General features: G+C 30.5%; 2 protein-coding genes across 4 annotated transcripts in view; one reads left to right on the forward strand and one right to left on the reverse strand.

The window, feature by feature from the left end:
- The first annotated feature begins 515 nt into the window (after positions 1 to 515).
- On the forward strand, positions 516 to 4,341 carry LOC106466498 (guanine nucleotide-binding protein G(I)/G(S)/G(O) subunit gamma-12-like). The gene is made up of 2 exons (XM_013926789.2): positions 516 to 861; positions 4,198 to 4,341. Exons 1-2 carry the CDS (start codon positions 770 to 772, stop codon positions 4,301 to 4,303), a joined length of 198 nt encoding a protein of 65 aa, XP_013782243.1. The 5' UTR covers positions 516 to 769; the 3' UTR covers positions 4,304 to 4,341.
- Positions 4,342 to 9,176: 4,835 nt separating this feature from the next.
- Positions 9,177 to 18,391, reverse strand: part of LOC106466497 (neuron navigator 3-like) — a 143,069-nt gene continuing 133,854 nt past the window's right edge. For all 3 annotated transcript variants that reach the window (XM_022394525.1, XM_022394524.1, XM_022394523.1), the window contains 7 exons: positions 16,501 to 16,611; positions 15,815 to 15,919; positions 15,262 to 15,333; positions 13,857 to 14,053; positions 11,795 to 11,913; positions 11,107 to 11,307; positions 9,177 to 10,296 (listed from right to left, as the gene is read on the reverse strand). In XM_022394525.1, the coding sequence (XP_022250233.1) occupies positions 10,153 to 10,296; positions 11,107 to 11,307; positions 11,795 to 11,913; positions 13,857 to 14,053; positions 15,262 to 15,333; positions 15,815 to 15,919; positions 16,501 to 16,611 (949 nt within the window). In that variant the 3' untranslated portion in view covers positions 9,177 to 10,152. The remainder of the gene's footprint in view (positions 10,297 to 11,106; positions 11,308 to 11,794; positions 11,914 to 13,856; positions 14,054 to 15,261; positions 15,334 to 15,814; positions 15,920 to 16,500; positions 16,612 to 18,391) is intronic.

Below are 18,391 nucleotides of genomic sequence, written 5' to 3' on the forward strand. Positions count from 1 at the left end.
GTAAACTTACACTTACATGTGTCTCTTTTTTTTTCGTACAAGTCAATTACATCAATGAAAATGTCAACCTAGCTTTAATAAGAAAGAAATCAAAAGTAAATCATATAAATTTCGTGACAATGATTAACTATGATCTATGATCATACAAATCATATATATTTACAATCATACTAGCAAGTAGTAAATAGAAAAAATCGACTGCAAGGTGGTCCTAAGTTATCAACCAGGTCATAAATATTTATTTCATTATAAAGTTATTTGTAGGTTTTACAGAAGCAGTCTACGAGGTAAATAGATAATCATGGCTCACCTTGAAATTAAAATATACATATGTTTATATCTTTTTACGGTGGTGAACACATCTTGTAAATCATGGGTGCAATGTAACTAAATTATTTTAGTTTATTTAAATTATTTATATATTAAACTTAAATTCTATATATTCCGTATTCTGCAGTTTGCGCAATCAATTAACAACGCCCAAATTCAGTTTTTCGTTCGATTACTTTCCCACAGATACCACGAGCTGGTGTATTCTGTTCTCAACAGTTGTACTTTAGTTCCCCGAGGATATCAATTGAACTCAATAAAGAGGGTCTTACAACGGGAAAGGGAAGAGACGATAGAACAGATTGGAACTAGAAGCTAAACTGCTTAAGTTGAACGTAGTCAACATTGAAGAGTTATTTGTTGAGGCCAGTGTTTCACTTTGTTTAGAGAATCTACAGATTTGGTTTCTTTGTGTTTATTAAGCTGTATTGTAAAAACCATGTCTCAAGTTCAAGCCATGAAAACCCAAGTTATGCAGCTGCGTCAAGAAGCCAACATCCAGAGAGTAAATGTTTCTCAAGCATGTGAAGAGTATGTAAACTGTAACGTAAATCTAAAACTTCCTTGAGAAAATTAAGTTTCACTTCTTATTTTCAGAATAAATTAATTTTTAACACTATCCTCTGTATAAGACTAACGTATCAGGAGAAACGTAAAGTAAATTGATTACATTTCGACTTTTAAGCTTTAGTAATTCTTAATGGCTTATTAATAATATCATAATTTATTACAGAACAGTCATAATTTAAATTATAATAATAAGGTTAATGTTTAAATATTAATCACCAAGTGATTCTGAGCCAGTGCCTTAAACTGAAAAGTGAGAGCAAATAAATAGAAACCAAGCCTAGAAAATAGTATATTGAGAGTAAGAGATACATTCAGGAGTTTTAGTTCTGAAAGCGATCTTTATTCTAATATTAACCTTGTTTTGCTTCCTTATGTTTGACAGATTTTGAGTGTACTATATATAATTATTATATCCCCTGACACATTTATATGTAACAAAAAAACAACTGGTATATCACTATCAGTACTTCCATATTAATTATTACATGCTATGATTTTATTCAAAACTTGCAAGTTTTGGTAATTTATTTCACAAAAGGTATTTGCTTTGACTTTGAAATATTTCCCCCCAAATATAACTGAATACTATTTATTTTATTCATAACAGCAAGAGTGTATACATAGAAATTGGTTGGATGTTAAAGTGTTTAATGATCTTGCATTGAAATTGTTGGTAACACAGACTTACAGTTAGCCCGTGATATAGCTCCTCATAGTCTAACAAATCAAATTCAACATAACATAACTACAGACAACCAGGGACCATTTGGTCTTTCAGAGTTTTCCTTTCTCACCTACACTTGAATAAAGTAAAAATTCAAACCCACCCTTTACTTTTCAGAAAATCATCAAGTCATAACTTAAATTCCTGTGAAGTGTTTACTTACTACTGCTGATAGAAACTCATTCCAAATGTCAGTATCATTGTTAGGAAAATATAATTGAAGCATGTCATGTCTTATTTAAATCTTAAGTTTGTGTCCTCTAATCCTATTATCTTCAGAATATTCCTAAAAAAATCAGAAGCCATTATCCTATTGATCCTACAGATTATGCTCTAAACGTCAATAAGATTCTTCTTTTCTCAAGAGAAAATAAGTTTAAGAGAACTTAACCTATACTTTGATATAATTATTTATAATCATTTCATCCCCAAAATCATCTAAATAGTTCTCCTCTGAACCCTTTCCATCAAGTCAAAATCCTTTATAATTTTAGATAAGTAGCTCAAAACTGGACACTATTCCATGAAAGACCTTCCAAGCGATTATTATAGTGGTAATTACTTCATTTAACTTTCAATTAATATGCCTATAAATACATCCTAAAATTCTGTTAGCTTTACTACTATCAATAGAGCACTTCCTCAATGGCTTAAGTGACTTATCCACCACTGTTATGCCAAGATTCTTTTCTTGGAGGAGTTTTAACGGTTTAAGGGGAGACTTGATAAATATTCAGTGTCTTATTTTTTTTAAAAGATGGAGTAGCCTAGATGGAACAACAGGTCCATTTTTGTCTTTAAAGTTTGTTTCCACTTATATTAAACACATGATCCAGATATGATAACCCAATTGTATTGTCTTGAACTTGATGAAAGGTCATTTGCTGAATACATGTTCAACTTACCAATTGATTCAAGTCATTTACTAGTATCTCATTCTTAACATCCTCAATACAGCTAGAAATACTGAATAATTTAATATCCCTATCAGTATCATTAATGTAAAATAATAAGGAAAAAACAAAAGCCCAATCACTGACCCTTGAGGTGCTCCCCTAGTAACAAGGGTCCAATTTGACTAGACTCCATTAATAACAACCTTTTGCTTTCTCCAATCTAACCACCTTACAAATTACAATCCAATTAATGATTTTTATTTCCTAACCCATACTGATGTGATTTTCATAACTAATCTTTTGTGTCAGTAGATTTTTGGAAAACTTAAAAGTTCAACTTCACACCTTTTAACAGATTAGTAGTGAAGATTTGTCTATGTTGGCTTTCTTTAATCATATATTTCACTAAATGATTTTATAAAGTTTCTTTTATCAGACTCTTAATAATATTTCCTATTACAGATGTAAGAATAAATAACTTTTTATCCTCCAGAGCAACTCTTATTGTTCTTTTTTAAAATAGAATTAACATTAGCAACTTTTCAGTCCTCAGATACCTGCCTGCTAATCGACTAATTGAAAATCCTATGAGTCGATTAGTATGGTGCTCCTCACACCATGGTAGCTTTAAGTAAATAAAAACAACAACTAAATAATAACAATTAAAAAAAATTGACCAGCCATTTGCCTTCGCTGTAGTTAGCAGTTCAACAACAACAAAAAATAAATAACAGTTGGTGACAGTTACTGCAAGCTACTAAGCTTTCCCATCTACTAAACTTTAAAATAAAAATAAAACACTTATTATTTAAATATTTATCAAACCTTCCCTTAAACACCCTTAAACTAATTGCACCTACCACATCTGAAGGTAACCCATTCCAAAGGCCAACCACCTGTTAGAAAAATAAAGCCGTCTTTGCTGAAGATGACTCTTACCCTGACAAAATTTATATTGTATTCCTAGTCCTGCCCTTGTCACCATTAAGTACGAAAAAAGATGATGCAGCAACACTCTCAATTCCCTTAACCGACACAGGATTCCCCTAGCGGCAACGTATAGATATAAGATTCATGTATGATTGTGTAAAACAAATGATATGTCAGTTATATGATACACAACCTCGTGCTCTGGCAGGGAGGTAAAAGCATCTGCACTAAAGATAAGTGAAACTAGCGAGAGGAATTAGTCTTAGATCAATTATTCAATTTTCAAATACCACTAATTGACCAGCTCTAATCACTTGCCACTAAACAAATGCATAATAGTCTGACTGTCAGTTTTCTGATACGATTAGAAGTTTTATCAGAAAATATTCCAACTTCCTTTAGATCTTGTAGTGCTATCAGTAGTATTTTAAACATTGTTATAACTGCTATGGTTTTTATTATATACATAATATATTTCTGAGAGATATCCCATCTGTTTTTAAAGTCAATGGAATATTGTGGAATCTAAGATTAACATCATCAGATTGTTGACTGGTTAAAAGTTTTATAGGTTGTATAGTTGTGTCCATTTTTGTTCTTGTTGCTTCTAATTTGATAATGTAAGCTGTACATATGAATGTTTTCATTTTCCAAATGTTCTAACAGAGTCTTATTTTACAAAAATAATATATTTGCTAAGGATTTTTTTACTGCATAAATTTTCTGAATAGAATTATTGAATTTTAGATTGATCAAGTATTGCATGGAACATCAGAAGGGTGATATTCTAGTGACTGGCATCAGTCAGTCGGAAAATCCATTTAAAGAAAACAAAGGTTGTGTTATTATTTAACAGGTAAGATTATAACAAAGGTTATATCGTTATTTAACAGATAAGTAACTTTAACAAAGGTTGTGTCATTCTTTAACAGGTAAGTAACTTTAACAAAGGCCATGTCATTCTTTAACAGGTAAGTAACTTTAACAAAGGCCGTGTCATTCTTTAACAGGTAAGTAACTTTAACAAAGGCTGTTATTCTTTAATAGGTAAGAATTTAACAAAGGCTGTTATTCTTTAATAGGTAAGAAATTAACAAAGGCTGTTATTCTTTAATAGGTAAGAAATTAACAAAGGCTGTCTCCTTACTCAGTAGGTAACACATTCTTAACCACGACTGTGTCATTACTTAAAAGTTAAGTCCATAACAAAGGTTGTATTATTATTTAACAGATAAAACCTTACCAAAGACTGGCATTGCTTAATTAACAAGTAACACCTTCTTAACAAGAATTACATATAAAAATTTTTACTTTTCAATGTCCTAATTTAATGCATCATAGTTATTGTATGGAGAATTTCTGAATCTTTTTTCTGACTGACTAACATACATTTTATGTGAATATTTTAATGTAAGTTGTATTTTACAATTAGCATCGTAATGTTTACCTTGCATCAAAACAGAATAAAGAAATATTTTATGAGAAAATAGATTTGGAATAGGAAACATACATTTATTGTTTAATATAACCATCGTGTATAATAAGAAAAAACTGGTGAAGTGATTTTGGTAAATGTATTTTACAGTGTTTGTACAATGTTGTGTTAATGTAATAATTTGAGTGGTGAGCCTTCATCAGTTTTTATAGGCCTTTTGTGTTAATATTGTAAAAATAGATAGCAGGAAAGAAACAATATGCAACTACTCATTTTTGTTGTATAGATAGTCCTTTACACACATTTTGTTATATTATGGCACTACATTGCTTATATTATTGTTTATTTCTAACCCTACATGGTCTGTTTGTTATATTGTAGCATTACGTGGTCTGTTTGTTATATTATTGTGTTGATTTCTGGTCATACATGGTCTATTTGTTATATTATAATTCTGTTTGGCCTGTTTCTTTTATTATTGTTATTTTGTAGAAGTAATATGTGGCCTTTTTATCATATTGATTTGTTACATTATATTGTAGTGTAGAGTAGCAATATATAAAGAGAAGTGTAAACTGTGGGAAACAGCAGCAGGATTTCAAGAGGAGCTTAAACTTTTACATGCAAGGGATACATCAGCTAATGATGACTTTCAGGAAGTTAGAAAGGGTACTATTAGGGCTAAAAGTAGTGGATTTAATTGTAATGAGCATGTTCTACTGAGCAACAGGTTTTTCAGCCCTTGGCTTCTGCAGATGAGGAACTATTGGAGGGAAGGAAAACAAAAGGGACAGAGAAAGATGTGGATGATAAACTTAAGGAAGTTACAGTTATAGATGATTCCTTGAAGAGGCATGTGGATAGGATAGTCTATGGGGTAAATAGGGAGAAATAAATTAGATTATGCTACCCTGGTACACAGGTGGAGAATATAACTGACAAGGGAAGAGATATAATAGAGGGGGCTAGCACTGATACAGTTTCTGTTGTGCACATAGGGGCTAATGATGTATGGTAAGGTAAGTCAGAGGGGCTAATTTGTAAGTAGGAGGGGTTGATAAAGGCATTTAAAGAAAAGGTCCGTAACTTAATTGTGTCAGGGATACTGCTGAGAATTAATTGTGGTGATGAAATTATAACTTAATTGTTACTACTGTAATGCTAGAAGGTATTGTAATCCTAGGTATGCAAGGACGAGCAGATATGCTGGTTGGACTTGTGGGATCAGTTTAATGAGAGAAGGGAACTTTTTGGAATAGATGGTTTCCATTTAAATATGGTAGGATCTGGCTTGTTAGCAAGGACTATTAACTCAGCTGTAAGGAAACACTTAAACTAGGACTAGACAGTGGTGAGGGCCAGGATAAAGTAAATGAAAAAAAAAATGTAAAGAAAAGTTTAACATAGGAAATAAGTATAGAAATAGTTCTAAGGATAGGCTTAATTGTTACTATTGTAATGCTAGAAACATAAGAAATAAAACGGATGACATTAGAGCACTGGTAGTAATGGAGGATTTTGATATAATGGGAATAACTTAAACATGGTTAAACATAGATGGTTTTGATGACAGAAATCGGGTATACAGGCTATTTAATAGAGACAGAGTACTAAAGAGGGGAGGAGGGGTGGCTTTATACACAAAATGTGAGTTACATTCTGTTGAAGTTGAAGATATCAAAGATAATAGAAAAGAGATTGAATCCATTTGGGTTTCTATTAGTGGATATAAATGGAAAAGGCTTTTAGTGGGAATTTGTTATATACCACCAGGTGATACTGATGAAATTAGTGAGAAACTTTACAATGAGATTACGAATTGAAATGTTAATGAGGTCATAATTATTGGTGATTTTAATTTCAGACATATAATTTAGGAAATGTTAGTCAAACCACAAGGGAAAAAGGTTTTTGTAAATTATTCAAGATGGTTTTTTTCACCAATTGGGCAAGGAACCTACTAGAAACAATGCTATTTTACTTGAGTAAAGAAGCACATTATACTAATATAATAATTGGTATGTAAACAATAATTCATAAGCATAAGTTCTATTGATGGTGAAACATACTACATGTTTTGACAGAACATTGATCTTCATGTATGAAGACAAACCAGTGTTCTGTCAAAACATATAGTATGTTCCACCATCAATAAAGCATTTACTTGTGTTAATGAATTGGTGTTTGCTAACGTATTATAATGCTATTTTGGATTTATTGCTAACTTGTTATACAGAAATGTTCAGAGGGTGGAAATTGGGGAACATCTGGGTGCAAGTGATCAGTGCTCTATTAGGTTCTATGTTTTGCTGAAAATGGAGATCAGGAATGATATTCTGGTTACAAATTCCAAATAATGCAAATTTGAAGGGATGTGAAAATAATCATATGTTTTAACTTGGGCAGCTGAGTTAGTTGGAGACACTGAACAGATGTGGAAAATTTTTAAAGATAATTTTTTAAATATTCAAGATAAACATATTCCTTATAGAAAGAAAAGGGTGGTTGCAAGTAAAAGTCAGGTTGGTTCACAAAGGGTATAAGAGATAAAATTATAGAAAGTATCACAAATTTAAGAAATTTAAATTGACTGGTATGAAAGGAGATTTAGAAGATCAAGAAAGTTGGTCAAACAAGAAATTAGAACATCAAAAAAGATGTATGAGAAGAGGTTGGCTGAAAAGTAAATATTAACAGTATGGATTTCTTTAGATACATTAAGGGGAAACAAAATATTAGGATGGGGGTAGACTCTTGAAGATAATAAAGGAAGGCTTCTATCTAATGATTATGAGATGACATTTTGCTTTTTCTTCAGTTTTTCTAACAAAGATTTAAGTAGTATTCCACATCTTGACCAGTTGATAGATAGAAAGGAGATTGAACAAGATGACTGCATTAATTCTGAGCTGGTTAAGAAAACATTTGGAAATTTAAAGAATGATTAGGCTCCTGGGGCAGATAATATTTCCCCAATGGTTTTGAAGGTGGTTAAAGATTGGATATATGAGCCACTTGCTACTATTTTTTGTCAATCCATGAATAGTGAGCAGGTGCCAATGGTTGGAAGTCGGCTAATGTTACTCCACTTTTCAAGGAAGATGATAAAAATTGTCTCAGTAATTAGAGGCCTAATGGTCTTACATCAGTTGTGGGAAAAGTTTTGGAAAGTCTGATAAAAGATGCCTTGCAAAGTCATTTAACAAAGTTTACAAATTTATTCGATCGTCAACATGGATTCAAATGGTTTTACTAAGTGAAAATTTTGCCTTACAAATCTTTCGATAGTCTTTGAAAAAGTTACTGCTTATGTAGATGAGGGTAAGGGTGTAGATTTGGTGTATCTGGATTTTCAGAAAGCATTTGACAAGGTGCCACATAAAAGGCTTGTAAAAAAATTATCTCTTATGGTGTTGGAGATAAGTTAGCTAATTAAATAGAAGAGTGGCTGAATGGAAGAAAGCAGAGAGTTGTTACAAATGGAGTTCAGTCAAATTGGATTAATGTCACAAGTGGGGTACCTCAGGGCTCAGTTATAGGATCTTTGCTCTTTTTGATTTACATCAATGGCATAGATGAAGGAATGGTCAATAAATTACTTAAATTTGCAGATGATTTTAAGGGCATCCTCTTCACAGCTAGCAACACCCAAGATGCTGATTTACAAAAGATTTAGATCATTTAGTGAGTTGGGCAAATATATGGCAATTGGGTTTTCATTATAATAAGTGCAAGATAATATATGTGGATTATCATAATTTAAATTATAAGTATAATTTGGATGGGAATCACCTTAACAGTGTCATGAAAAAAAGGGATCTTGGTGTAATAGTTGATCAGTCTCTAAAGCCATCCAAGTAGTGTGCTGTTATTAGTGGTAGGGCAAATAGGATTTTAGGTTGTATCTACAGAAATATTGAATACAAGTCTGAAGAGGTTATAATTTCATTGTATAGGTCACTGGTTAGGCCACATTTAGAATACTGTGTTCAGTCCTGGGCTCCTTACCTTAGGAAAGACATTGAATTGTTGGAAAGTGTTCAGAGAAGGGTTACTAGAATAGTGCCTGGGATGCAAGGGTTGTCATATGAAGAGAGGTTACAATCTCTGAAATTGCTTTCTATTGAAAAAAAAAGAAGAGATAAAGGGGATTTGATTGAGGTGTTTAAGATTGTAAAGGGAATTGATAATGTTGATGCATATGTAACAGTGAGAATAGTAGGACTAGGGTACACAAATATAAACTTTGGCAGAGTAGGAGTCATCTTCAGCTATGACAATTATTTTTTCTAACAGGGAGGTTGGCCTTAGAACGAGTTGCCTTCGGATGTTACAGAGACAGTAAACTTAAGTGAGTTTAAGAGAAACCTTGAAAACTATAGGAATGATAGGGGCTGGCTTTGAGATTTTTTTTTAAATGTATTTATTAATAGTTTTAATTTAGTTTAGAGGATGGAACAGCTGAGATGGACCAATAGGTCCCATGTTGTTCCAAAACGTTATGTTATGTCAAAATATGAAAACTTCTAATCCACTTACTGTATTAATCAAGTGTTCAAATAGTCTCCTGCCTGATCCCACCTAAAATACTAAACTAATCCTACATGAAGTTGAAGTACCAAACCAATATTTATACAAACATAAAACTCAGTTTTCATTAATAAAAATAAATAGTTTCACCAAACACTCAATAATATAACTATATAAAATATCACAACACATAAATGCACCTGTTACATGAACAAAATGTTACAATACCTAGTTTTGCAGGACAAGTTGCCTTATTGATGTAAACCTAAAAACAGATATCAAAGAAAAAATAAGTAAAAATATAATTTTTGAATTAAATAATATTTCTTAATATAATAGTTCCATCAAATAAAACACTTACGGAAGATAGCAAGGCAGTTAGCAGTGGAAATAATCCCTACTGTATATTTGATTGCTACATGAAATTATGAATCTTTTACACAACATATCTTATAATGAGGTAAAAGAACTTTCATTCCCTTACCACTCACCAACATGCAATTAGATAAATAAGTTGTATTTGTTCATAAAACATAACAGCTTCAATATCAGTTTAAAATCATTATATAATTTTTACATTTACTTTTAAAAACGATTATTTTACAAAACTGAAAAATCTTACTGTTAACTAATGAATATATTGAAGTATTTATACAAGTCAAACTTCTCTTTAAACCCCAAAGTTTTCTTACAAATAGGTTAAAATTTATGAGACAATAGACAATGGTTCTTCTTAATTAAAGTGTGGACTCCACAGTGTCACCAGTCACAAGGTCTGTAGATGTAAAAGTGTGATTGTGATCATTGACAGCAGTATCATCTTCATTACCATGAGGACTTGAGCAGCTTGCAGCTTCCTGCAATCTCATGAGCATATTGAGCTATGGAGAAAAACAATATTAAAGAAGCAGTTAAGTATTTTTCAAAAACAAAAGTAAATAAAACATTATCCTTAGGCTTTCTTATCTGGAGGAAATCAAAGTGTATGGCATACTACAAAAAATCTTTATGAATGTTTTATTAAATAATATTAGGAAAAAAATTATGTGTATCTTGTATAAGGAAACTAAAAAAATAATTTCTATATTTTAATTTTACAGAATGTAATTATAAAAATTAATTCAATAAAATTAACATATGATTACTGTATGCCATTATGTAGAAGTTAGTTATAAGCTGCACTAAAGTTATATTTATTCACAACAAATAAAACTTTTATACAGTTACAGTATTTACTAGAAACATGGTTCTACTAAAATTTATGTAACAGTGAATGTCTGTACATAAGTGTACAAAATATATAAGTATAACTTACAACCCTTTGGCTACTAGGTGTGTCAGTATGTATTTTCACCATTTAGAACGGGAGCAGGACAACTGCCGATACGACAATATTAGAAATGAGTTCTACAAATTCCGTATATGTTATTATATTAATATATAATTATAATAACATATAATTATATTTCTGCATCTGAATAATCCAGACCAAAGATCTGGATTACTTAGATCTTTTGACTGGTAGTTGTTTATCAGCAGTTGTCCTAGACTTGTTTAGAACACAAGTTTCAAAAGCAAGTTTCTTTTTTATCCATTTTTACTAAGATTAGAGGCATTTTGTACATGATACTTGATCATAATCATCATACGATCATTCCTTTGGCTTCTTTTAACTGCAAAAACCACCTTACCAAAGGATCTCCTTCAATGTCATTTTGAGCTCCATGTGATCCTTTGGTAGTTGCTCCTGGAGCTGGATGGCTCTCATACCCCACATCCTCTGGGCGTAATCGTAGCAACTGAAGCCACTCACCTTCTCCTGAAATGGACCATGGGTAAGTTTCCAAAACCCATTGTGCAGGGTCAACCCAGGGGGCCCGACGACCATATAACTACAAGACCATAGAAATTAATCATACAGAAGAGTAGTCAATGACAAGTAAATTACATCATTGAAAAATATGACTAGATGATGAGCACTTAAAAATCATACAACATAAAATAATAAACAACAACAAGACAAATGATAATGTGATTATATCATAGTGAAAACATATAAAGAATGATGCTTAGTGATGTAAATGGCTATTACATTTTTGCAAATATGAAGAGAGAGAGAGAAAAAAGGAGTACTAATGATCCTGTAGCCACATATATAAAAAATAATAATAATAATAAACATAAATTAACTAATTACCTTATGGAGACAATAAGATACAAAAACAAATGTTGAAACATTAAGAAATTGATGATAATAGATTGTTACTAGGATACTTTTACTTGAAAATCTGGTTTACAAGTCTCTTTAAAATTATATTCTTTTAAAGAAGATTTTGAAATTATAACACAAATACCAATACCACAGAGGAAAAACTATACCTGCAATCCTTCCCTGACAGCCTCAAGAAGGTAAGGAATAATGCTGTAATTCCACAGATCTGTAAACCAAACCTGGGTACTAGCGACATCTACAGGACATGAAAGAAACAATCTGGGGCCTGGAGAGAAGTTTATATATGAAATTTTAAAAACAGAATATATAACAAAAAAGTAAAATGATTGCAACAGTAGTTAAAAGCATATTGTTAGTTAAGCCTTACAGACACATATATCTTAGAAAGCAACGAGTAAATGGCTGCATATTTTAAAATAATGCTATATTTATTAACAGTTGTCTTCCATACATCTTGTGTCCCAGTGGTAAGTTTATGGACTTATAACACTAATATCTGGGGTTCGATTCCCTATGGTTGACAGAATGCAGATAGCCTATTGTGTAGCTTTGAGCTAAAACAAACAAATCCTACATCTTAAAAAACAGACAAGAGATTTAATGGGCTCAAATCTTAATTTAATAATTTTACAACAAAATACAGAACTACAAAAATTATCAGAAAATGTTTATTGAAAATTTATCAGAATATTCTTATTCCAGTTTTAGTAATTACAAAATAAAATAATATAAGCCTACCATTTTTCACCATAGTTATAAAGTTTCTTTTATACAAGTTGTAGAAATGTACAAAAAATATGAGCAAAATAAACAAGATTGTGAAACTAAAGAATTTAAATGTCCAATCTTGTGGACAGAATAGCTCAAGAGTGATTGAAAGGGTTTTTATCAAACCTATAAAATAGATACTACATGCAAAGCTCCAGACCTGATTAACGTTTGAACGACATGGTTCAAAGTTTAAGGTTAAAATATCATTGGTACATAGTAAATCTTCCCCAATGTTCTGAACATGATATTGACAAAAATAATATAAAAGGTACTATATAAAAAGTTCTAGCCTGATTAGTTTATGAAATTCATGGGTCAAAGATCAAAACCAATCAAACTGAGTGGACCTAAACATAGAGTACACATTATTGGGGGCACAGGTGTTTCATAAATATAATTTGCATTTGTTTATAATTATATTGCAATTTTATGCTTGATTGCTATTTCATTTCCTATAAGTTTAAAAGTTCTTTGTTACTGCACTTTTTGCTTGCTTTTATGTCTAGTCTATCCACAAGTGTTTGTTATCTCTAATTGATAATAAATATGATTTCGATTTCATGTTTGTAAAGCATTAAACTGTTTCATTGCCACGTTTACAGATAAACAACTCTCACAATGCCAGGTTTATTTTTAGATATACAATAAATAACAAAAAGACCCATGTTTTAATATTTTTATTATTTATCTGAAATATTAAGTTTTAAACTTTGGGAAATTTGAAGGGGGAATAATCTTTCATCATGGTGGTGTAAAATTCCAAACTTCTATGTAAATGTCCTGAAGTGGGACGTGTGTGTGTGTGTATATCTATATATATATATATAGATACATGATCATGATAGTGAAAAAGTGAAATAATTTTCATGCGAAAATGACAAACGTACCTGGTGTATGAGAATTAGTAAAATGACTAAGTACTTGTATTGTAATTTAGAGTTGGGTGATTAACTCAATTAATGTCACAAAAATAATAAAACAGCATTTTCTATTGTAACTGATTTCAATTATTGCAATTAGCCAGTAATCAAAATTACAATTAAATTGAATATTGTCACGAATATAATAAACTACTAGAAATGAGTGTTTTCGATTATTAATATTTGAGATAATTCCAACTATCCAGTAACTGAAATATTTTTCATTATTATTTTCAACTAAGTTTAATCATATAGTATCATGGTTCACAAAGATAACCAAGTAATCAAAATTTGTGCTATGGCATGGAGAATCTGTGCTCTGGACACCACAGGTTTTTAAACTAGATTTGTTGCATTATATATTTTTTCTATCTCTTGAGAACTACAGATTAATTGAATGTAATCAACTAATAAGTCTGACAATTAATCAATTAGCAAATTGCCCAGCTCTGCTGAAATCTAATGTAATCCCATGGCTAAAGATAAGTAATCATCATTTCGTAAACTTCAAATTTACCAATGGTAACGTCAGATGAACTGTGGGTTTCTAAGAACTTGTTCAGATGTGCCCAGACTTCTGGCATCCAATCAATGATTTTGGTGAGCTCCTGGTTCTGTGAACCACTTTGGATTTCATGTTCTACAAGTTTTTTTCTAAGGTACCTGCCCAAGAATCCTTTCACAGGTTCCATGTGATTAGCACAAAGTACCCACCTAAACAACAAAAATAATTTTTAATGTGTTTATTTTATAAATAAAACCAGAAATTGCAAATATTTTATTGACATTTTTTTCTGTCATTAATGTTCACTTCCAAATAAAATATTTTCAGTAGCTAATGAATATAAATTGTGATTTGGATTCCACTCAGCTAGAATCAGCAACTCCAACTCTGATTACAGATTTAGGTAAATATCAAGCATAAAAGATTCAAATTTATAAGCAGGTTATCACAAGACAATACCAAAACATTCAAAGAAACATGAACTTAATGAAGTTTCATTATGTATACCAATATCTCCTTTCTTACTTAGGGATATTTTTCATTTAGCTCTTCCTTGAGTGGGATTTATTTGATGAATATGCTTTCAAGCAAAGTTATGATAATAATGGTTGGAAATGGCTTGAATGGATAATGAAGAAAAACTTTAATATAAGTTTAACATAACAGCAAATGTACAACGTTTTGACAAGGTTTTGTCATCATCAGGTACCATTATTAGTCTCAAAGTGGGTTCCTCATCATTGAAAGTTATGATAACTTTGCCCTTTATTTAACACGAAAGACATAGATAATATTTACGTGGTGTTAAAATTAAGGTATAAAATACTTACTTGAAGACAAGGGAAGGATATAAAATTCTTATCTGAATTTATATATAATAGTTATAAATTTCTCTTATGGGTTTGTGATAGATGTCTGAAATACTAACACAAATTTTTGATGGTGCTATGAAGTGTTTATTTGAATATTTTTAAGTCACAAAATTCTTACCTGAATTTCTGATGAAATTATATTTTTTTTACCAATTTGAATTACATATTAAACAAAGTCACAAAGTTCTTCAATGAAGTTGTGAGGTTTTTAAGTTACTTGAATGGATAATAAAGTATCAAAAATTTTACATGGGCCTTTTCATAAAGTTATAAAAACCTAACCTAACCTGAAATTATGATGATTTTTTAAAATTATTACTTCAAGTTAAAGAGAAGCTACAAAATTCTTAGTTGAGTTTTTTGATGTAGGTACTTAATTTTTACCTGAAGATGTTGTGGTAAAGTTACAAAATATTTATCTGAACTTTTAATGATGTTAATAAACCCTTATTAAATTTATAAGATAGGTATATAAATTGTGAATAAAACTTTAATGAAAGTTTGATTTAATTCTTAAGTTTATAATAAAGAAAAGAAAACCTTACCTAAAGTTGTGATGAAGCTGAAGATTTGTTGTTGAGCAAGTGGCTTGGTTCATCGTTCCAATAATGTATGGACTACAAAATAGAAATCATTATAATCAATTTTCAACATTTTCAAATGTATAGTTTATAGTTAGATAGCATTTTTTATCTTAAAAAATTACAATAGTTAAGGATGATTAGGCTGTGTCCTTCCCATGTAATCAAGCAATTGTGAGTTATTAAGTGACTGTTTCATACAGTGAATAATTGAAATATTTCTTTGACGTTTATTCACAACATCTCCAAACTGCATTAAACCTAATATCTTACAAATTGTCATTTTTATAAAATATGAAAATATTAACAGCAGTCTTTTAGGCATTACCATCACATACATTTTTGTTACTCTACTGTATAAAACAGATGCAAAAATTTCCCATTAAATACTTTGGAAGTACACACACATAAGTACATACACATAAAAATTATTTATTTTTCAAAAGCATCTTGTATGATAAATAACATTTTTCATAAATAAATTGAAAAATTGAAAATATAATAACAACACCAGTACCATTTTTGGTATTTGGCACTGAGGAATCCATTGAACACTTCACCTAAGGAGCCCACATGATGAAGATTATCCAGAATTATCACAGTTGGAAGATCTGAAGAGTTACTAGAAACAAATAAGAAAAAAAAAGTGGCATATACAGAATTTATGGAATCATATAAATGGAGCATAGAACAATTTACATGTTGTTTCTCAGACATTTATGTCAAACATTTTCAGAAAAGGTTGTAAGAAATGAATGTAGATTATTTGTTTGTTGCTAAGTGTAATACTGCACAAAAAAAACATCTACATCATGTCAACAACAAGGATCAAACCTCAGTTTTTAGTGTTATAAGCCCTCAAGCTTACTGCTGAGCTATCAGGGGTAATAAATTTGAAAGTAGACCTCTAGTACCATTGTATGGAAAAATAAAATATATTGAAGCAAAACATTAATGCATAAACTTTTTAACTCGTACAGTTTATTTCTTACCTATAAAATATCATCTAAGCTTTTATATTTCTTTTATTACTACAAAATTTAATGTTTCAGTTTTTTCTATGGCTTTAGAAAAAATTATTTTAATTTCACATTTTTTATTATGTATTAAATGAAACAATTAAAAACTTTAGGTTTTATAATTCTCCAAGTTAAAAAGAAATTGACTTTTACTCAGATATTGACCCTATTCTTTAAAACTTACCTACTCTCACATTGTTCAGCTACATTAGTTAAGTACTGTCGAAGTTCTTTAGCTGATTTGTGATCAACTCCAAATGTTGCTATTGCACCAGGACTAACCTCTTTTCCATTTCTAGAAAATACATAAGTATAGTAGATTTAGTAAGTCTACCTAACCTGATCCAATAAAGACAACAATTAAAACTCTTGAAGAGATCATATTTACATCCTCAAAGGAATATATTATTACGGATGTCTTTCATTCACTCTAACATTCACATATATAAAATAATATATCATGAGAGTGCTGTATCTATCTCATTTTTTTTATATGGCATGATACAGCAATGTACCTTTACAGAGTTGATCCAGAAAGTAATATATATCAATAGAGATGAAAGGCAATAAGACCTGGGACACTGGCACTTTTACTAAGTGAGTTTTAAAATACAACACACAAAATTAAACATTACACTACTGTATCTCTCCAGTTTGGTAAAAAACAACTCTATAATTGCTATAGAGAATTCATGCAAATCTATGCCATATATTTAAAGAACAGAATATATTATTAACAGTCTTTATAAATCATTATAAGAACTTGAAATCAGAAAGTGAAAAGATGAAAGGAAGGCATGATACAAATATAAACAAGTGAGGCTTCCTTCAAGGATACATGGTGTAGTTATAAGACTTGAAGAGAACTTTGAAGAAGGAAAACCTACACATGAAAGCTAAGAACATCAATATTGCACATTACAAGATTTAAAGAGCAAGTAAGTTGATAACTTGTAAAAAATTTGGCCTACTACTGAAAATATCTTTGAAAGATATTTCAAATGAGGAAACTGCAGATGAAGACAATTTACTTTAATGTGATCCTAACAGTAGATTGAAGACAGAACTTCCAAACTTAGTAAAAAGAAGTAAACCAAAACTCTCACAATGGATAAGGTTTAGGACTCTCAATATAAAATATCTTCACCTCCTTTACTAAGTACAACAGAAGAGAAGAGCAGTTGAGGTTAAGACCTGGACAAGATAGGAATGTAAGGTAATATTAAATAGTTGAGGAAATGTTCAAATTTCTGGGACTTTGCCTTTTAGAGAGGGTAAGTGCTGTGCATTTTGTAAATTACTATATCATAATGGCATAAATATTTTACAACTATTGTGGTTGCGTATTACAGCTTGGGCTAATAAGCATAGTTTTATCATTATCTGATATAGCTTTATTAGTACACATTGTTTAGATACTTTTATACTTCCTGCACTGTTATAGGCCTATCGGTACATTCCATAAGTTGTTAACTGGGTACTGGAACTATTGGAAAATAGTAAATGATAACAAAAGTGGATTATAATAAATACAATCTGAAAATAAAAAAAGTTTCAGTGAAAAATCAGTGAACAGTTAGTAAAGAACTCAGAGTTAGCGTAATTTCAACATCTTCAAGGAGGGTGAGAAAGAAAGGAGCTTTTGCTGGAATCATTACAATTTTATATTTATTTATATATTGTAAATTACTTCAGCAAAATGTATTTAATGTAGAAACTTTTAAGTAAGTGATTTTTTTATAATTGAGTCACTTAGTTTTCTCATGAAGTAACATTTATTTCTCAAGAAGTCTTATATCAATTAATTATAAATCTCAGAAATTATTACATTTTAAAGCCATTATAACAATACCCATTTTTCTTTATCATACTTGACCATAAGTACCCTCTTAGTACCTACATCAAATGGTACTGATATGAAATCATTATACTATACCAAAATGGTTAAGCAACTAGTTACAAGATGGTGAGAAGTGGTTGTTAGCTACTTTGAAAAACATCAAAGTCTTTTAATGGCTGGAGACGGCTTAAATGGGTAATGAAGAAAAACTTTAATATAAGTTTAACATGACAGC

The sequence above is a fragment of the Limulus polyphemus genome, unplaced genomic scaffold, assembly GCF_000517525.1.
Source record: "Limulus polyphemus unplaced genomic scaffold, Limulus_polyphemus-2.1.2 Scaffold2279, whole genome shotgun sequence".
Classification (NCBI taxonomy): domain Eukaryota; kingdom Metazoa; phylum Arthropoda; class Merostomata; order Xiphosura; family Limulidae; genus Limulus; species Limulus polyphemus.